General features: G+C 37.1%; 1 protein-coding gene across 3 annotated transcripts in view; it reads left to right on the top strand.

Moving 5' to 3' along the window:
- The window catches only part of LOC142337867 (E3 ubiquitin-protein ligase HERC2-like), a 159742-nt gene that overhangs the window by 117424 nt on the left and 20497 nt on the right, over positions 1-21821 (top strand). For 2 of the 3 annotated variants that reach the window (XM_075387469.1, XM_075387467.1), the window contains exons 30-43: positions 4107-4246; positions 4377-4486; positions 4738-4849; positions 5190-5488; positions 7961-8122; positions 9517-9698; positions 9998-10190; positions 10422-10545; positions 11121-11252; positions 11757-11896; positions 12162-12311; positions 14773-14876; positions 15070-15133; positions 16844-17015. In XM_075387469.1, coding sequence (XP_075243584.1) covers positions 4107-4246; positions 4377-4486; positions 4738-4849; positions 5190-5488; positions 7961-8122; positions 9517-9698; positions 9998-10190; positions 10422-10545; positions 11121-11252; positions 11757-11896; positions 12162-12311; positions 14773-14876; positions 15070-15133; positions 16844-17015 — 2084 coding nt within the window. Of the gene's footprint in view, positions 1-4106; positions 4249-4376; positions 4487-4737; positions 4850-5189; positions 5489-7960; positions 8123-9516; positions 9699-9997; positions 10191-10421; positions 10546-11120; positions 11253-11756; positions 11897-12161; positions 12312-14772; positions 14877-15069; positions 15134-16843; positions 17016-21821 lie in introns of all 3 variants that reach the window. The other variant, XM_075387468.1, reaches the window with a different exon arrangement.

Genomic DNA, 21821 nt, shown 5'->3' with positions numbered 1-21821 from the left:
ATGACGTCATAACCACTTTAAATCTGCTTTTTGTTCATTCGTTCATGCAATTTCAACTAAAGTGTGTGTGTGACGTCATTTTTCGCTCTTAATGGAGCCAGTTTTTTTGTTCACTCGCGTGATTAAATTTTTGGTCACACTTGACTTACCTCACTCTCAAAAATGACTTCCTCACTTTGCAATTGACTTTTATTTACTTTAATTCAAGGAGATAAGGTCAAATGGGTGTGTGTCACTCTAAATGAAGGTTATTTGAGAGCAGCTAATAGAGGCAGCAAAAACTTATACTGATTTTTAATCAAAATATAACATATCAGCCTTCAATGAAAAGACAATTTCTTTGGTCTGTCATTTTTACTGTTTTTTGGGACTGCAGATCTACGAAACAATTGCGGCTATTTTCTGGCAGTCTGCCAGCTATGTTAGTTTTTTTGCCTTTATGCTTTTTTTCTTCTGATTCTATAACTCTAATTGAGTTGAACGCATAATAAATTTAGCGAATAATAATAATTTTAATAACTGATCCGAATGATGAATCCAAAGTAATGGTACGAAAATTTCACACACTGGTCAATTGATTAACTGCTCTCAAACAAAGCGTGTTGCAATTATATAACTTCCGTGACGTTTTATATGCGAGTTTTTCGCTTGAACGATTCTTCGTCTGGACAATTTGACTTTACGTCCTCAGCAGCGGGATGAGCAGGTAGCGCTCGGAGGGCATTAAGTGGCCGAGCAGGTCTCTTAGAACCCTACGCATTACTAGTCTCTAAGTAAGCAGTTCGCCGAAACTGTTTTGAAGAGACAATTTCAAGGTGTGAAGAGTGGTTCTTAGCCTTAAAATTTTGACTTCCCTCTGTCACCCCTCCCCTTAGTCAACCCACCTCTCAATCACCCGTCGACCCTCGTCCAAACCCGAGATTTGGACCCCTCTCTCGTGCGTGTGGCTGTCGCACAACCCTACCCTTTCCCCCTATTACTTGACCCCCCTCCCTCCCTCATTCCACACACACTTTTCTTATGCATCCTTAAAAACCAGCTTGGTACTACCCAAGCCCACCGCTCGTCAGGCGTTTGAGAGTAATTCGGCCGACGTTAGTTTTGAATTAAAACATTAAATTCAAGAAATACTATTTTAAATACTATAAAAATATTAAATTCAGCAAATCAATTTAAGCTAAGAACAATGAGAACCTGTTGACTGTTTTTGAATTGTTATTATCAACATGAGATTCTGTGACCGGGGTTGTTTTAGTTTGACCAAGCAATAGTTTTATGACTCTAACTTTTTCAAGATTAAAGAATTCAGAAATTATCAGTGTATGTAAAATTAGTGAGATATTAGTGCAAAGTTCAATGAAATAGTAGTAAAATTTCGCAAGTAAAGCGCTCTAAAATGATACATCATAATTTAGTCAGGGTTGCTTTTAAAAAAATCTGAATAATTTTCCGCGAAATTGTCCGAGCAAATGAAAATGTCGGTGTTAGCACAAAAATGTCTCCCTTTCAAAAATTTAAACATTAATTTGCCCTAAGTAGCTGGTACGAAATTTTTAATCTCTCAACAAAATTTCTGATTGGGCATAGCCTCATCACGTAAGAGGCAATTTGTACAAGTTTAGACCGTCTTACTGCAATTTATCCTCAACATGAACACACGCACACATATCCTCAACATGCATGCGCACATTGAGGAACACACAAAAAACCTTGTTTTGTCCTCACCTTACATAGGGACACAAGCTTAAGCTAGCAACAACTAGGTTTGATCCCATAGCAGTCAAGTGATAGCTGTTGACATTGCTTGATTATGTCACTAATTGTTCCAATAGCGAATGCGTGTTCTCAAATACCTGAAAATTTCTTATTCCGCCAATTTATACCTTTTCGTAGCATTTTCTACCATTTGAGTATGATAAAGCTTTAATCAAATAAAGTATTGCATTTTCTGAGCTTTGGTTGTTACATAATTTGGTGATAATTTTATTGCTGTTGTTTTGTTATTTTTTATCACATGATCATTTTTGTAGCAATTGATATCAATTAATTTTGCGGTAAATTTTTGTGCTCATTTTTTTTACTGCTGCCAAGCTCTCCTTCTGTACAATTATTATTTCTGTTCTTGTGTTATTAGATTTGAACCTTAGCTGACTCACTCCACTAAACAAAATATCTTTTCACTCGAAAATTAAGTTTATTTCAAATCAGTTTCAGATCAACGAAACCTATGTATAATTAAATTAAGTACTAAATCAAAAGGCTTTTGTCAAGAAGATTTTTACAGAATGTCTTGGATGTATTCAATGACTTGTCTAATCGTTTCGGGTTTCGTCGCGGCATTTGATTTTTGTCGTCAAAGACGGGGCAATTTGTATAAGTTTAGAGCACCATACCCCAGTTTATCCTCAACATGAACACTTGCACACATATCCTCAACATGCACGCGCACATTTAGGAACAAACAAAACTTTGCTTTGTCCTCACCATATGCAGGGAGACTAGCCTCCCTAAGTTTAAGCTAACAACAACCAGATAAAAACTGATAGCACTCAAGTGATAGCAGTTTGTCCGACATTGCTTGATTATGTCAGTAAGTGTTTCGTTAAAAAATTCGTGTTCTCAATTCAATTACCTGAAAATTTCTTTTTCGCCCAATTGTTACCTTTTTATTAACTTTTTCTACCATATGAGCATGATAGAGCTTTAATCAAATAAAATTTTGCTTTTTCTGAGCTTCACTTGTTATATAAGTTGGTGATAATTATATTGCGGTTGTTTTGGTTATTTATTGGTCACATGATCATTTTTGTAGTAATTGCAGCTAATTAATTGCTGCGCTCAACTTTTTTTACAGCTGCAAAGTCGAAAAAACCCAAGCTATCCTTCGGTACACTTAATGTTTCTGTTCTGTAATCTGGCGGTTTTTGGTTTTATATAATTTAACTTGGAACAGCTGAAAAGTTCATTTTTACTCATTGATTTCTTTCTCTCCTGAACAGCCTATGTACTTTTGACGTCATTTCTCACGTTGTAAATTATTGTTTTATTTCATTTGTTGATCAGATTTGAATCATAGGTGTTTCACTCCACTCAGCAAAATTACTCTTGCGCTCGGAAGTTAAGTTTGATTTAAATCAGTTTAAGATCATCGAAACCTATGTATCAGAAAGGTACTTTATCAAAAGTCTTTTGTTTAAAAAGGTGGTTTCAGAGTGTCTGAAGTGTATTCAATGACTGGTCTTGTGCTTTCGGGTTTTAGGGCGGCATTTGACTTTTTGTCGCTAAAGATGGGGCAATTTGTATAAGTTTAGACCGCAATACCTCAATTAATCATCAACATGAACACTCGCACGCATATACTCAACATGCGCGCGCACATTTAGTAATACCCAAAAAATTTTAATAGCCTCCCTAAGCTTAAGCCTAAGATTAAATCCCATAGCAGTCAATTGATAGCGCACTCGTTTCGAGTATTGTCTTTTGACGGCATTTGACTTTTTGTCCTCAAAATGGAATAGACAGTTAAGGCCTGGAGGTCATTAAGTCGCTGAGCACTTCTCTTAGTGCCTGACGTCTTAATAGTCTCTAAGTATGCAATTCACTGAAACTGCAGAGAGAGACATAAATTGGTGTGAATGGTGGTTCTTAGAGTTGTTAAGGGATAATGAAAGATTTATAATTGTGAAGGTTTTTTGAAAGATTTCTTCATTAATACTTCATCAAAGCTATAGCTTAGACTAATATTGTCCTTATCTTGTTTTTTTACAATCCAAACCATTTGGATTGTATTTGTGTTTTGTCTTTTTTGGTAAGATGTCTTCACACCTTTTCCATGACTTAGAGCTTATGAAACGGGATCAACAGGTAAAGCTCAGCGGGCATTAAGTTTCTTTGGAGAAGCATAGCTGACTTCAGTAGTCCTTTAAGTGCCTAGAAGGTTGCCGCTGCTGATAAGGCCTTATTTGAAGATTAAAAGAGTCAGTTTTTGAGTCAACAATGGTGCAATTTTTTATGTTTGTCATTTTTCGAGTTTTTTTTTATTAGTCAAAAATTTTTGTTTTATGTTAATTGTTTTTTGTTTAGTTCATAATTTTGCTGTACTTTAGATTTGCGGCTACTAGTAACACGAGCTTTGCTGGTGATGACTATACCGATTGTCGTGGATCGTCAAAGAGACTGGAGGAAAAACGATGGGGGTGGTGTTTCATGGTGTTTCCAGCTGGTGCTACTAATGCTTCTACCAAAGGTTCAATTTTCGTTATTTGATTATGAAAATATTTCTTTCATGTGCTGAAGCTGCTTAATGGAAGGAATCTTAAGAATTGCGCTGATTTGATCATTCAATCGAAATGCATTGATTATGTGGATGATTTTAGGTGCTGCTGCTGCTTCTACAGACCACCTGACTCAGATGTCATCATTGTCTTCGAACCCCAACGATCTTCTAGTCAGCGACCGACAAGCACTGAGCCAGCCTTGTTTCGAGGTGAGGCAAGACAGTTGGTTAATGTGCCCAAATTCATTTTAAAATTGTAGAAGTTCTTATCAGTTTATTATCCCGCGTATAATATAAAGGCAAGAACTAAGCAAATGCTGTGTGCGAATGAACAGATTAGAAATGAGGAACTCCCCCATTTTTTGAAAAAAAAATAGTGAAATGTTTTTGAAAATTATGAAAGAGCAGTGAAGTTCTGGGTTTCTGGTTTAATTGCGAACTAAATCATCTGTAACTCTTAGGTCGTGAAAGAGATGTTGGATAACGGGTGCCTGGCAGTGCATAACGTGGACTCGAATCTGATAGCAAAGCTAGCTCTAGCCCTGGCCTCCTGTGCTCAACTCTCCTGTCTGGGTAAGTTTGCCTTGAACTGGCGTGAATGTTTCAAAACACATCAAGTTAGCCCAGAACTGCTTTCGAATTGAAGTATTTAGTCAGCCATACTATCAGAATTGGTTTGTTGGGAAATTTCAACCAGATGTTTGTTCTTAATAGAAAAATGGGAAAATGATAGCTATGACATCCAATTCCTAAAGCTTTGGCGACGAGTTATTTTAAGTGTCTTCAAAAATTGTTCCGAAGTGATGTTCCCAAAGATGCTGTTCTTTTATTATACACCATAATCAAAAACTTTGGCTTAAAAGTTATAGGAACTTCAAAATGAAGGGTACTTAATACTTGATATGTCTTTTAGGATCATCGCACAGGTTATGGTCTCTCAGAACTCTTCGGCGTCTCATTGGGCAGAGCGATGACCTCAAAGATGCTGTTCACTCTATAGTGCAGTGTGGAAACTCAGCCAATTCAGACGATGAGAGTGGTGCGGATATGTACGGGTCAACAGGAGGGGCCATGACTGTCTTCTCACATCAGAGCTCATCCTCTTTCCAGGCACTGGTTAAAGCACTGCCCAATGCGTTGTTGAGACAATACGAATACGAAGATCCCAAGATAAAAGATGGAAAGCATCTGATGCACAGTCCATACTTTAAGGTACAGTGTGTTCCGCGGAGTGCAATCTTTGAAATCTTGTTCCGATGTTTAATTGCTCTCGAACGAAGTTTGAAGCAATTATTGTAAACGTTTGGGCCCCTTTCTAAGACTCAAAAAGCGGCATTGGTTGTATGCAAGTTTTTAAATCCGAAGAATATCGGTTGATGACTTGAACTGTGATCTTTCTAGTGGAAAAATGAGAGCTGTTTCCGAACGTTGACCATTATCATTTAGAGTACACAGTGTGTTTCTAGTTGGTAGCCTCTGGTAATTAATTGCTCTCAAATGCAGTTGAAGCAAATGTGTAGCAATTGTTTAGGTCCTGTTGGTCTTTCTAATGCGATTTTTGCTTGGTCGCATGACGCTTTGTGTTTCGTCCTCAACGAGGAGATAAACGGACAAGGTCCTGAGGGCAATAAGTTAGAGCTCATAGACTTGATAAACAAAATCATGGTAAAGAGAGCTGCCCTCGGACAACATTGCACCCTTCATTCCGCGCTAGACTGCACCCTCAAGAACCCCACTCTCTCACCCCCAGTCTAAACAACGCCCCTAATGCATCAAATTTCCCCTCTAGCAAAAGGTTTTACGGTAGCCTCTCTAAGACCAAGATAGCTACTACCAGAAGCCAATTGCTCGCCGATCATTTGAGAGCAACTTGCCCGATGCTAGTCGGTTGTTTTTCTGTTGAAAAGGTAATTTTGAGGAGTTTTAACACCATAACAGTCCCTCTTCCCAGCTCGAACAACTACTTTACTGCCCTTACCCCTCTCCATCTGCATCACTTGTCCTTTTTAATAGCCGCGAAGCGATAGCGGATATTATTGGGGACATCGTGGTTTTTTAATTCGTCGTCTCCATCGATGATTCTTGCGACCATTGACTTTTTCAGTATCAGTGACTTCTACTGCTTTGCAGTTAAAATTTGTGTGCGTGACGTCATTTGTTCTGCTTTTAAGTCAATTGCGTGACTTGCCTCACTAAAAAAGACTTCTGAACTCGCTTAATGAACTTTAAATTTTATGAACATTTACAAGTTCATTTACAAGAACATTTACAAGATCAATAGTGTACATCTAAGTAGTGCCAAACATATATGCCCTAATTTTTGAGTATTAGAGTCTTAAATTTTTGATTTCGAATATTAATTTTGAAAAAGCTCTATTAGGGCTCTCTCCATTTAGAGCGTATGTGTCTCATACAAATGTCAGTCCGAATCTAACCCAAAAAGTCTAATTGTCCATTAAAGAACTGGTGGTCAATCTGTATATCTTATTTCTTCAGTTTTTTCAATTCCATGGTAGGCCACAAACGTCTATCGCGGCTATTTTCCGGCAATCTGGCTTTGTTTTATAAATTTGAAAAACATTACATTGAGGCGTTTTCCCCTCTAAATACCTATTCACATGTTTCGATGGTTTCTGAAATCAATGAAAAGTTAATTAGGAGTGAGTGCTCATGTGGCGTGGAAATTTTTCTCGCGACTTTGAGAATAGAAAAAGGGTATTTGATTGTTTTTTTTGTTTTTTTTTTGTTTTTGGTTCACTTGTGCTAAATTCATCCCACTTCGTCAAGTTATTCATCGAGCAAATGAAATGAGACTATTTGCTGGCACTTTGATAAAAAGTTGTGTCACTATGTATGTTTTCGTTTCAATCCCGATGAACGTAAATGGGTTCGACGGCGTCTTTTTTTCTGGAAATGTGCTGGCTATCTTTGACTATATTTTTTCGCAAAGGAAATCAAAGTCCATTTCAAAGTTTTGTTTTTAACAAGTTTTCTGTTTTTCGACATTTTGCGCAAAACTTCAACCTGCGTTCAAAGCGAGGCTGCGCGGCAAAGCAACCTTAATTGAATAGATTCAAAATTTAAATTAAATTAGAGATTGCGAACTTGATGACCTTTAATCAAACTGTGTTTAATTGCTCTCAATCGAAGTTTGAAGCAATTATTGTAACTGTGTGTCTTTTTTTCTCTCTTAACCGTTTTTGCGTTTTTGCTTTTGAACTTTTTCGACTTCTTGAGTAACTTTTCACGCTTGAGTTTATTTTTGAGTGATCTAAGTAGATATATAAGCGATTGCGCTCGTAAGAGATTGAAAGTCATGTAGCTTAGTGGTTAAGATGGTCAACTTTTTGCACCCATAAAACTTCTAAGCTACGATCCCTATAAATTAAGTTGCCTCGTCTGTCGTTCGAGAGCAATTCTACGTTAGTCGGTTTATGTTTTATTTATTCTTCGTTTCCACGTCTAAAGCTTATTGGTATTGGTGTTGATACTAGTCCCTTTATACTCTCATCAAGAAAGAGGAATAGTCTTAATTTTCAAATCCAATCAAATTAAAAGTTCACTTTTTTGATCATCTATGCATTTTCTTGTCCATGCTCGATTCAATCCTAATCGGTCCTCAATCCCTGTATATTTAGTGGTAATTGCTGCAATTCCGTGTTCTTCCTATCTTTGCTGTTTCAGGAACTGCTTTCTCTGGCAGCTGAAATGGAGCTGGATAATTCGCCCTTGTGTGTTCACAAGTGGGCCTGGCTCAAGCGTTTCTCCACGACGTACCGGGCCTGCTGTGCTTTATCCGAGAGGTCCCAATTTGCAACGCAGTTCTTGGACGATGTTCGAAGACAGGTGACAAAATTTTTCATCTCGACCTCAATATCTTTTGTCTAATGAATATTGTGATAATTGTTTTCTAAGGGGCATATGTATATATGGACCGAGTAGCATATTCTAATTCCTATGGTCATTCTACTCCTATATGAAGAATATATGATAATAGCTGCGAAGCTGTAATCTGAGCGAAGCTATATTGCGGTGCTCTTGGTTTTTTTACAATTCAAAGAATTTGAATTGTATTGGGGCGCTGTCTTGTTTTAAAGATCTGTTCACACATTTTCATGATTTTTGAAGTCAAATTGGAGTAGTGATTTTGGTCACGCCGAAACAGGAAATGGAGCGAAAAAGCGAGTGGTTTTGCGGCATGAATTTTTTTCGCTCTAATTTTAAAGTAGAGTGAGAAAACGGTGTTTGAACAAAAATTCGAATTCTCCCTAGTGTTTTTTTGTTCACATGCGGAAATTTAACTCTAATTTTTACTGTTTTTCCGATTTTTCGAATCGGATTTTCTAAATAGTTTTCCCAATCCATTCACACCTCATTCTAGGCCTAGTTTTTTGTTTGAATTAAATTTTCATTTCTCGCTAGTGGTTTTTTGTGTTCACATGCTGCATTTCGACATTGATTTTCTGTTTTTTTTTCTTATTTTTTATCTGATTTTTTTAAAAATTTTTTTCTCAATTAATTCATAGTCCTTTCTAGGTCTAGTTTTTTCTGTTTAGTCAATGAAAATTCTTTGAATTGTACGTCAGGACTTGTTCTGCTATGTTTTTTTGTTTAGTCGTCTGACGCTCTTTTTTCGTTTTACATTTGTTCACACAGCAAAGCTGAAAAAGTCAAATTTTCTGAATGACTTCTTCCTCTCACTAAAGGCATTTGCGCGCGTGACGTCATTTTTCACTCGCTTTTGCAAAAGTTTTTAGGTTATTTGCGTGATTAGATTTTGATCATACGTGACTTACCTCACTCAATAAAATGACTTTTGCACTTTAAAACCTAAGTTTAGTTTGAATTTGTTTAAGGTCAAAGGAACTCATATGTGCAGTAAAGGTCCCTAATATGAGGCTTCTGTGGAATGAATTTTAACAAGCTTTTTTAATTCATCGCTGAATGTTTTTACCTCGTTTTTTTGAGAGGCGTCGATTTTTTTTCAATTTAGATCTGTATCTGTTTCTATCTCTTATATGGCACGCAGGTCTTTTCCTTCGCAGCTATTCCGGCAATCTGCCGGCTGTGTTTTAGTATATTGTGTAAAATGGGACAGATTTTTCACGCGTTACCTTTATTTTTTTAAAAAATAGTACACCGCCTTAGAAGTAACCAACATCTATGTCTTCTCACATAAATCCCGCATAAAACATTCAAAGCTAGTTTAAAATTTTATCTATAACTGAATGAGTTTCTAGGTGGGTGAATTGAATTCACGGCTGCTTGAGTTCCCTTCTGATGAGGAAGTTGAGGATTCTGAAGATAGCGAAGCAGATGAGCAGATGTCGAGGCTTTTACCTTATGAGGACAACTCCAACTTCAGCTTGAAGCAAGACGAGCTGCTAGTGCATTGGGCAAACAGGAAACCAGAAGACTGGCGGTGAGCAGCTCTATTTTAATCCGATTCAGACGCGTGCGCAAAATTTAGATTAAAAAGGCTGGGCTACATATATTATGCGCTTAAGTCTTGAGAGACCTAGGTAGGTCTAGGCGCTTGTGTATATGAGATATAACCTCTGAGAGCACGAAACGAGAATGTCAAATGGTGATTTAAATCTATTTTTCAAAACTATTTTTCAGATTTATATAGTTTGTGAAAACGATCTTTGAATTCAAGGTTTTGTCAATATTAATGTGCATGAGCGCTAATTGAAGAAGAGACGTGTTATATATTTTCAGATCGGTGTCAACTGGAGTGTCTGGGGGTATTGGAACAGTGTTTGGCTGGGGTCACAACCACAGAGGTCAACTTGGTGGAGTGGAGGGCTCCAAGGTCAAAGAGCCAACTGTATGCGATGCCATTACAGGTCTGAGACCAGTCCAGATACAAGGAGGAGAACAGACACTATTCTGTGTCACCAATGACGGAAAGGTTCGAGAAAATTACCCGTTATTAATTGTCTCGGAATTGTAGAGTTTAGCCGAGGTTTTGACCTGTATGCATTTTCTATTGCTAGTAATCATTATCAGCACAATGTCTTATGTAGAAGCTGCTTGGAAGCTAATAGTTCAGAGGTTTTCTGACTTGATGTGTGGCATTGCAAAACTTGCATTTGTTTGAGTCAGTACAATTTTTCTAAGCTTTTGACACTTACTGATTCAGGTTTACGTGACTGGGTTTGGTGCTAATGGTCGTCTTGGTCTTGGACACTGCGACTCGGTTGCTGTTCCGACACTGCTTGAGAGCATCCAGCATGTTCACATCACCAAAGTTGCCGTCAATTCGGGTAAGTTACTGCTAGCTCTATGCCGACAAAGCTTGGGCGTATAACTGGAAACACTGTATCTTCTTCGCTCGATGTAATGAGATTGAGTTTGTCATAAAACATGCACAAATCTGGCTCAGATATTTTCTTGAAGTGTAGTTCTGCGATTTAGCCTGCTGTGGAGCCACCCCCAATTTATTACAACTTTTCATTCTCACTCTTGCGTTGAATTGATATAACCAAATTGACTAGCACAAAAAAGTTGAATCGTGTGATATGAGGTGAATAATTGGATACTGCTATTTGACGTATCTAGTTAATAATGGATTAAAACGGAGGAATTTAGTCCGAGTGAAACCATTAATAACGAGTGTCGATAAGCAGTACTCCAATATGGTCAATTTCAAACTGTACGTATTATTAATGCCCAATTTCTTTTCCGATCGCTTATCGTATAGTTTTATTGTTCCCACATTTTTGAGAAATCTGAGTAATATAATCGGGGCCAAAAACAACGTTTGTCTGTAAATTAAGGGATTTTAAGATGAAGTGCACTCCACTACCAGCAAACTAAAAACATGAGAAAGTGTTTTCAGGTGGCCGACATACCCTGGCTCTGTCTAATGACGGTGAAGTGTACTCATGGGGAGAGCCTGATGATGGCAAGCTTGGACATGGAAATGCGATTGCGGCGTGTGACAAACCCCGAATTGTGGAAAAGCTCAGAGGTAAGTTCAAATAAGAGTGCATATGATATAAAGATGGCTAGACCTTTTTAGTTTGTCAATAACTTGGCGAGATGCATGCAAATTACCAATTAAAGTAGTTTAAACGTTTATTGAGCACTTTCGATACTTCTGCAGGCTTTTCTTTCTGTCCAAAACAGGCAAAAATCACTTAATGAATGCAAATACCAGATTGTTAGAACTGTTTCCTGTCCCCCATTAGAACAAGACCAATTATTTGTGACTGAACACTTTAATGGTACAAATAAGTTGCTGTTTAGTACCAACGCTGTAGAAATCTTAAATTGAACGAAAAACACTCGTTTATTTTCTCTCACAGTCGAATTAAAACAAAAATTATTTCTCCAAAGAGACAATTCCAGAATGTTTAGAAAAGCTTTTACTCGTTAGGTTATAATTGGCTTCTAGGCACTTTTGTAAATGGGCCATTTCTGCCTTGGAAAAGCATAATACGGCCTAATTGTGAATTTGTGCTGTTGTGTGTAGGTGTGGTGGTGACAGACATAGCATGTGGAGGTTCACACAGTGCGTGTATTGATGAGCATGGCAAGTTGTACACTTGGGGAAAGGGAAGATACGGCAGACTGGGTCACGGAGACAGTGACGATCACTACAGACCAAAACAGGTAGTTATGGCGTGTAATTATAGCTTTTTGTCGTGCGCGAAATGAGCTGGTGTTATCACAAATTATTACTTGTCGCTAACCGCTTCGCGTGCTCAATCAAAAAGTAGGTTGATTACCATACCTTTACCATAAGTCTTTTTTGGATTACTGGAGCCTGATTGTAAAAATTGAAGTTAGTCTTGCCGTATTAATTAATGAGACTAAATAACAAAAAAAAGTTGCGTGACAGCATTGGAAGTATGAGTTGGTTGACTTCATTTAACAGGTGGAGGCGTTGAACGAATTCAGAGTGAGTCAAGTTGCGTGTGGAAGTGGAGATGCACAGACACTCTGTATCACGTCAGATGACTGTGTGTGGTCATGGGGAGACGGGGACTATGGTAAACTGGGCAGAGGGGGCTCAGATGGGTGCAAAGTAAGTCGTTTTTTTAGTAGGAAAGGACAACATGCTTGCCTAATATAATTATTAATAGCCGCCCTCATCTTCTCAGCCGGCTATTATAGCGCTCCTATTTTTTTTACAATTCAAAGAGTTTTTACAATTCAAAGAATTTAAATTGTATTGGGGCGCTGTCTTTTGTACGACTCGAAGAGGAGTATTGGAGAAGTCCTTTTTTTAATCAGTTTTATTGGAGTGATTTTTGAAGCGGGAAATGAAACGCGTGAAAAAATTTGGAGTGATTTTGGCGCTGAACAAAAGTGAAGAGCGGAGCGAAAAGAGTGGTTTTTGTTCATACCGCTGTTTTTGAGAGAGCGAGAAATTGATGTGTGAAAAAAATTTTCTAAGCGAGCGAAATTTTTTTGTTCACGTGCGGCATTTTAAAGCAGTTTTTTTCATTTATTTTAGTTAAGAGGTTTGGTTATGATTTTGTTTTAATTTTAGGCTGGTGTCGGTAGTGGTTTGAAGGTTTCTGCAAAATTAATATGAATTTTATGATAATTCGGAGGTTTTTAATGTATTTTGCTGAGTTTCGGGCTAATTTTTGAGATTTTTTTGACGATTATTTTGTTTTACTGGCTCAAATGGGTATTGAATAAACCCCTTCTACATGAGCAATTTTATGATAAATTTTGGTTGCAGTTTTGTATGTAAGAATCATATTTTGTTGAGAAATATGACAAAAAAATGGCGAAAATTGGAACTATTTTTCTTAATTTCTTGCAGTTTTTCGTTTTTTTTTCTGTTTTTAGCTAAGTTTCTTTGCCTATTATGACTTGCCTTTTGTTTTGCGAGCATCTGGATACCATATTGGCTGAAGGGAATTTTTCTTTGGATTTATATGTTTTTGAAATTTTAAAAAAAATTTCTAACTTTTTCCAGTTTTTCAGTGAAAGTTGTTTTTAAGAGCTTTTTTTTTATAATTATAGCCCAAAATTTTTTTCAATATTCACATAAGGTGTTTTTGTTAGTACTAGTTGTTTTGATGAAGTTATTTTGGCAGAGATAGTTTTTTTCGGTATCTCAATTTATAACAAAATTTGATCAGATTTTTTATCATAATTTAACAGATTTGATTTTATTGTTTTTACATTTTTGTTTCATGACTTTGTTTCAAGATGATCATAAATTGGTGAAGGCACGTTTTGTTTGACGAGTAGTTGGATGGCGTTTAAATGGATTTTCACTTCGAGTCGTTTCCGGAATTCTTCCGGCTATGTTTTTTTAAGATCTGTTCACACATTTTTATGATTTTTGAAGTCAAATTGGAGTAGTGATTTTGGTCACGCCGAAACCGGAAATGGAGCGAAAAAGCGAGTGATTTTGCGGCGTGAATTTTTTTCGCTCTAATTTTAAAGTAGAGTTAGAAAACGGTGTTTGAACAAAAATTCGGTTTCTCGGTAGTGGTTTTTTGTTCACATGCGGCAACTTCACTCTGATTTTTACTGTTTTTCCGATTTTTTGGATCGAATTTTTTCTAAATGGTTTTCTCAATCCATTCACACCTCATTCTAGGCCTAGTTTTTTGTTGGAATTAAATTTTCATTTCTCGCTAATGGTTTTTTGTGTTCACATGCTGCATTTCGACATTGATTTTCTGTTTTTTTCTTATTTTTTATCTGATTTTTTAAAAAATTATTTTCTCAATTAATTCATAGCCCATTCTAGCTCTAGTTTTTCTGTTCAATCAATGAAAATTCTTTGAATTGTACGTCAGGACTTGTCCTGCTATGTTTTTTTACTTCGTCAAACTTTTTTTCGCTTTACCATTTTGCCGCTTTTTCGACATTTTGCGTGAAATCTTTTTGACTTCTCTATGCTAGTTTCTCTCTTCTCTCATTCTGCTAAAAGTGAATTTGAACATCAGTTGCTATGCAAAGCAATTCAAAATGAACAGAGTCGGTATAAAAAATTGAAGTCAGAAATAGAAATGGGATAAACTCATAGAGCCCAATTTTAGATGCCCGCTATTTGAAGGTCGTTCCTATAAGTTTTAGTTACCTTCTCTTATGCTTATTGGTATTGATAGTAGCCCCTCTAGCCCCTCTCTAAGAAACAGAAGTATGTTCAACTACGCAATGCCATCAAAATAAATCGGACTTAAAAAATGTTTTTGTACAAAAATCTTTTTTTTTCAATATCTTCTATTCTTTCAATCCCAATCATGCTTATTGGAATCAACGGCGGCTATTTTCCGGCAATCTGCTGGGTATGTTTTTAATATGTCTCTGAACGACCAACACTCCAAAGTCGTCGGGTCTATTCTATTCTGCCCCCAATCCCGCCCAACTGACATTTGTGATCCACCTATTCTGACACATAGCATTTTACCATGAAAACAAGGACACTAAATGCCCACTAGTGTACTAGGATGGAGAATCAGAAGAGATCGAAATATCTTTAGAGATGATAGTTTAGTTGTGATGTTCTGATGCAGGTACCGCAGAAGATAGACTCTCTGAGTGGGTGTGGCATCATGAAAGTCGAGTGTGGCTCACAGTTCTCAGTCGCTCTTTCAAGCTACGGATCTGTTTATACGTGGTAAGATTTATTTACTGTGTTCATTCGTGCACTGAATGAAGTTCTCTCAAGCCGAATGCAAGAGAGTTAAAAATTTTTTATTTCCAATAAGTGGATGAAGTTGGATATAGATGAGGTTTTGTTCTGCATAAGGGAATATGCCATCTGTCAGGGTATTAGTAGATTTGAATTTGGATGTAATGATTGTCTTCAGGGGAAAGGGAGATTACCACAGACTGGGGCATGGAACTGATGAGCACGTGAGAAAACCGAAGAAGGTCAGTCTAAGGCCGTCGTCTTTTAATCACTTTTAAATTATCGGATCAGCAAAATACAAAATGCAAATTACCAATATTTAAACGCATGTATTTCCAGAAACTCATTCAAAACATGATCGTAAGCTTGATAGTTCGAGATTTTCTCTTTGATAAGGATACTCATATACACCATTTATTCAAGTTTTTTATAGCTGCGAAGCTGTAAGCTGAGCGGAGCTATATTGCGGTGCTCTTGTTTTTTACAATTCAAAGAATTTGAATTGTATTGGGGGGCTGTCTTTTTTTAAGGTCTGTTCACACATTTTCATGATTTTTGAAGTCAAATTGGAGTAGTGATTTTGGTCACGCCGAAATGGGAAGTGGAGCGAAAAAGCAAGTGGTTCTGCGGCTTGATATTTTTTCGCTCTAAATTTAAAGTAGAGTGAGAAAACGGTGTTTAAACAAAAATTCGCTTTCTCTCTAGTGGTTTTTTGTTCACATGCGGCAATTTCACTTTGATTTGTTTTTTTTTTCAATTTTTTGGATTCTTTTTTTTCTAAATGGTTTTCCTAATCCATTCATAGTCCCTTCTAGGTCCAGTTTTCTGTTTAGTCAATGAAAATTCTAATTTTAAAGTAGAGTGAGAAAATGGTGTTTGAACAAAAATTCGGTTTCTCGGTAGTGGTTTTTTGTTCACATGCGGCAATTTCACTCTGATTTTTACTGTTTTTTCGATTTTTTGGATCGGATTTTTTTCTAAATGGTTTTCCCAATCCATTCAAAGCTCATTCTAGGCCTAGTTTTTTGTGTGAATTAAATTTTCATTTCTCGTTAGTGGTTTTTTTGTTCACATGCGGCATTTTCACATCGATTTTCTGTTTTTTTTCTTATTTTTTTATCAGAATTTTTTAAAAATGGTTTTCTCAATTCACTCTTAGTCCATTCCAGGTCTGGTTTTTCTGTTTAGTCAATGAAAATTCTTTGAATTGTACGTCAGGACTTGTCCTGCTATGTTCTTTATTTCGTCGTCTGACGCTCTTTTTCGTTTTTCATTTGTTCACACAGCAAAGCTGAAAAAGCCGAATTTTCTGAATATCTTCTTCCTCTCACTAACGGCGTTTGCGCGCGTGACGTCATTTCTCACTCGCTTTAGTGATAATTTTTAGGTTATTTGCGTGATTAGATTTTGATCACACGTGACTTACCTCACTCAATAAAAATGACTTTTGCACTTTAAAACTTAAGTTTAATTTGAATTTGTTTAGGTCAAAAGAACTCATGTGCAGTAAAGGTCTCTAATAAGAGGCTTCTGCGGGCTGAATTTTAAGTTTTTTTAATTTATCGCTGAATGTTTTTTTACCTAGCTTTTTGGGGTCTTTCCCATTATAGCCCCCCCCCCCATAAAATTATAGCCCCCCATTATGGTATAACTACCATGATGGGGGGGCTATAGGTTATCTGACCACTAAGCTTGGGGGGGTATAGTGGGAAAGACCCGCTTTTTGAGCGGCGTCGATTTTTTTTCAGTTTAGATCTGTGCCTGTTTCTATTATACGGCACGCAGGTCTGTTGTTTCGCAGCTATTCCGGCAATATGCCGGCTATGTTTTAAAATATAACTGCTTTTCGAATCCGTACGAAGCAATTATACAAACATAAAATTGTAAAATTGGTAAAATAATGAACATTCTTCTAACCAAAATATACTTTAACGTTTTGATTGTTGTGACAGGTGGCAGCGTTTGCGGGCAAGAAGGTAATAGACATTGCCACCGGCAGTCTCCATTGCATAGCTGTGACGAGTCAGGGGGAAGTGTTCACGTGGGGAGACAATGACGAAGGACAGCAAGGCGATGGAACCACCAATGCAGTCCAGAGACCCAGAGTAGTGCTGTACTTACAAGGTTTGAACAACTTGACATCCATTAACTGTCCTCAAAAAGCGAGCGTTGAAGCCAACTAACCTGATCTGTGTACGTTGTAATGAGAAAACAAATTGGAAAGTCGTTAAAGAATGAGCCTAATCGTTCAAGTATTGTCGTTCATAGCCGATTATCAAATTGTGGTTGCCTTTTTAGAGTTCGCAGGTTTGTGATTAAGCGTAAGTCAAATGTTTTTGAAACTGACGCCAAAGATGATACTTTACTCTGATTTGGGCCTCTTATTACTGAATGACCTACTACAGGTTATGGTGCCAAATTTTAAATGCTTTCAAAGGAAGCAATTTTATTAGTCCTGCTGGTCTTTTCTTGATTTACTTTTCGTACTACACACTTTTCGTTTGATTGTTTTTTTTTTCGTCTGACCGTTTGAATTTTCGTCCTCAAAATTGAGAAATATAGGTAAAGCCCGGAGGGCATTAAGTTCTAGACCGTTAAGGCTTACTGCTTCCAAGCATGCTTTTCACCGAAAATTTTTAAGAGACATAAATTCATGGTGTAAAGGGGATTCTTGAGTTTGACCCCTCAATTTCACTTTCTCCTCCCCACTCCAACCCCACACACCTTATTCTACGCGTAATCCCGCACGCTCGCCCTTCACTCGCTGACTGAACGTGAAGGAAAACTTGAAGTACCGCGATGTTAAATTATGTTTGTGTGATGTGGCTATTGTAGTTGTGCATATCTTTTTTACGACTCGGAAGGAGAACATCGGCATTCTACAAGAGTGGTATCTTGCAAGATTATTGGTTTTCTACCAGAGTATTTGTATTCAACAAGGGTTTTGGTATTCTACGTGTTCCTAATGCCCCGAAAGTTGAGAATTAACAAAAATCTGAGGGGAGCTAGTTTTGGCCTTCTCTTGATTTGTTTTTGTTTCTCTGTCAAGACTTTGTTGTTACAACCATGTGATGTTACAATTACCTCAAATCAACTTTTGTTCATTCATTCATTCATGCATTTTTCTTTTTGAATCGCGTGCGTGGCCTCATTTTTTCACTTATTGGAGACGGTTTTTGAAATCATTTGCGCGATTAGTGTTTTGAGCACACAACTTACTCTTTCAAAATAATTTTTCCTACCTCTCAAATTGAACGCTCAGCGTACTCTAAGAACGCGATTGACATGAATTGTTTTAAGGAGAGAATTTCATTGGGCGGCTTTTCATCTTAATGTTTGACCCCCTCAGTCACTCACCCCTCAGTCAGGGCGGCTTTTCATCTTAATGTATGACCCCCTCGGTCTCCCGCTCGTTTGACAGCAGTTCGCCCGACGTTAGTTGGTTATGTTTTCCAATTTTTCAAGCGCTTCATTTGTATTTTGAGATTACAACTCTGAAGTTTTTTGTGGCCCTTTGGTTTCAGTTTCTGTTTTTCACTGCTCCATTATAAGTTTTGGTGGTTCAGTAAAAAAAAGACATCAATTTTCACAGGAAATCCAAATGCCGTGAGAGAAAATAATTGTTTCTCACAACGGCTCTCCAGCCGAAAAGTCAAAAACAGAGAAGCGAGAAAGATCTTAATTGTGAAAATTTTGATATAAAGATCTCTTATTATGTGTGGCACTTTCAAAACAGAACCATGTTTTAGATTTCTTTTTGCAAAAACTTTATGCCATTATTTATGAAATCTTTTTTTTGCTTTCATAGATAATAGATAGTAATCACAGGAGACATAAATTGATGGTGCCAAGGTAGGTTCGAAGAAATGTTTCGGAGTTTTTTTCCTTGTTATTTGCTCTCGTACGAAGTAGCATTTTAATTAGTCCTGTGGTCTTTTTTACGCGATTTTTCGCCTGACTGATTTTTCATCTGACCCCTTTGACTTTTCCTCCTAAACGGAATAAACCCAGATGGCATTAAGTGGCTGAACAGCTCTCTTAGAGCCTTACGCCTTACTATTTCCTAAGTATGCGATTCACATTTCATGGTTTGAAGGGCGGTTCTTAATCTTACCCTCAACTCACACCTCTCCCCCCCCCCTCCCCAACACTACACCGTCAACCCTCCTCCTGGCGATTTAACGAGTTAGACCCCACTCTCGTCCTGCCGTCCCAACCGTACCCCCATCACTTGCCCACCCGCCTCTTCTAGTCCCCTCTTGTCTCATTCCATTTCTAACCCCGACACGCTCGATCCCCTTACCGCTCACCCACTCCATAATGCTTACATCCCTAGTCCCCAACTGACTACTACTGAAGCGAACGACTTGCCGGTCGTTTGAGAGCACTTCACCCGACGTTAGTTGTTATCTTCTTTCTATTCCAATCACGATTTGCGTCAACGGTGGCTATTTACCGGCTGTTAGCCGGCTCTTTTCGTTGGACGATCAATAATTAATTGTTTTAAAAATATATCACTGCCTGTTTCCGGACCCAGTGCTTATTCGTATTAGCATCAAGTTTAATATGTTTAAGTTTAGAGGATTGCTGTACAATCATCTAATCTTACTACATACAGCACACATTTTAGGAAATTTGTTTGACGCTATTAATCTTTTTTTCCGAGCCTATTCAAATAAGGGATGTCACTCGCCTCATTTTTTTTAAAATGTCGTTCTTATCTTGGGATAACTTTTGCACAGAATTGAATGTCTTAAATTTTAAAAATTGTTTTGTAGTTTTTGTTTCACATTTAGTTGTAATTTTAAGCTGTTTTTGACATTTTGCCCTGTTGGATGTAGATTTTGCCCTGTTTTAGTAGTTTTTGTAAGCTTGTTCAATCTTTAATCATCTGGGGAATTTTCCGGCTGATATTTTTTATATGAGTGGTTTAGTTGCTCTTTCGATTTAATAGATTTTAATTTTGAGTTGTGTTTGCTAACAAATGGGTAATTTTAATCAAGTTTTTGCCTATTTTCGTCTCTAACTATTTTTGCTCATCTCTTCTGAATTAAGCATTTGGCTCAAGCTTTTTTTGTTTACTATTTAACCTAGAGCTATTATGAAGGCGTTTTTACTAAGACTTGACAGTTCCAAGTTTTATACATTGCAATTTTTACTGAAAAGAAAATGTATAAATTTGTATTTTTTCGATTTTACCTTTTTAATCGCCGCTTGCAGCCTATTTTGGCGCTCTCCTTCTTTTTTTATTTGGCTTCACCTTTTGATCACGTTTTTCGTTTTACATAAATGACGATTTTCACGCTTGACTTCTGACTTACTCACTGCTTCAACTGAATGGATTTTAAATTCTTTCACTTACTGAATTTCGTAACGTGAATACGGTCAAAGTCATGAGTAAAATCAAAAGAAACGCGATAAACATATAAAGCCCGCTGATTAAATCATAATGCAATTGATTATCAAAGTTCCTTAAAGCGATATTACTAGCTTGCATTAGTATTATGCTTAATAGCCTTCAGTTTAGAAGCTTAAATAGGTGTAATTTTTGAATTAATTGAATATGCAGAATTTAATCACCAAGTACAAACGCTTTGACTCTTTGAAAATTCTGTCAATTTCTATCTCTATTTTTTGTTTCAATCCCAATGTGCGTCATGTGGGTTAATGGCGGCTATTTTCCGGCAATTTGCCGGCAAGGTTTTGTTGTATGCTATCCTTTTTTTGTTTAGCTATCCGAAGAAATTAATTAAAGATTCCCAGAATAACAATAGAGGTAATTTTTTAACCTTTTTCAGGAGTTACATAACAATTTTAAATTTTTTCTTTGTTTTTCTTCCCCCTTTCCTTGGTTTTCTCTGTATGTAGCCTTTTCTTGGTTTTTATGTCGAAGGATGGTCAGTTATTAAATGAAGACTATTTGTATTGCGAGTTATTTTGGCAATAGTGTTTTGGGTGGCGCAACTTGGGATGGAATTTTGTCATAATATTTAGACATCTTTTTGGACGTTATGTTATCTTATTATGTTATGTTATCCTCTGTTATTGTTTCAAGATTATTCGTGATTAATTACTCTCAAAGAGAAGCAACTACTGTTAACGTGGGTGTCTTTTTTGTCCAAAATTTTTGCTTCACCGTTTTGCGCTTTTGTTCTGGAATAATCGTTGACTTCTCAAGTAAATTTTTTACGCTTCTCTTGATTTTTGAGTGGTTTCAATTGCTCTCACTCCGAAATAAAGTTTTTTGTTCAAAGAAAACCGATTGTGAGAGAGGGGTTGACAAGGCCCTGCTAGTGGATTGGTTAATGCCTCCATCATGTTGAAGGAATCGGACTGAGGACGTCGAGTGGTTTGAATTCTACCTCCGGTTGATGTTTTTCCACTCATCAAAATTCAGCTAGGCTACAGCTCCTTGAATTAAATTGCGCCGCCTGTTGTTCGAGAGCAATTTTTCCGAATCGGTTTGTGTTTTCTCGAGGCTAGGATTATTGCTCGCTCTTTCGGCTCAGCTGTTGCTCATCAAAGCAATCTATAATCAACAGAATCAGTTTCCAAACACAGAATCATAAGTAGAAACGGGATAACCCATAAAGCCCAGTTTTAGATGCGCGCCAATTTAATTTTGTTTTTAAAAGTCTTAAATTAATTTCTAACGTTTTTTTTATTAATAGCCGCCCTCATCTTCTCAGCCGGCTATTATAGCGCTCCTATTTTTTTTTACTTCGTCGAATAAAAAAATGTTTCGCTTTACCTCATTTTGCCGCTTTTTCAACATTTTGCGTGATATCTTTTTGACCTCTCTAGGCTAGTTTCTCTCTTCTCTCATTCTGCTAAAAGTGATTTTGAACATCAGATGCTCAGCAAAGCAATTCAAAATGAACAGAGTCAGTATAAAAAATTGAAGTCAGAAGTAGAAACGGGATAAACCCA

This window comes from Convolutriloba macropyga, chromosome 4, assembly GCF_964194025.1.
Source record: "Convolutriloba macropyga chromosome 4, txConMacr16.3, whole genome shotgun sequence".
NCBI lineage: Eukaryota > Metazoa > Xenacoelomorpha > Acoela > Convolutidae > Convolutriloba > Convolutriloba macropyga.
The sequence above is the reverse complement of the archived record's forward strand: the minus strand, read 5'-3'. Positions and strand labels throughout refer to the sequence as shown.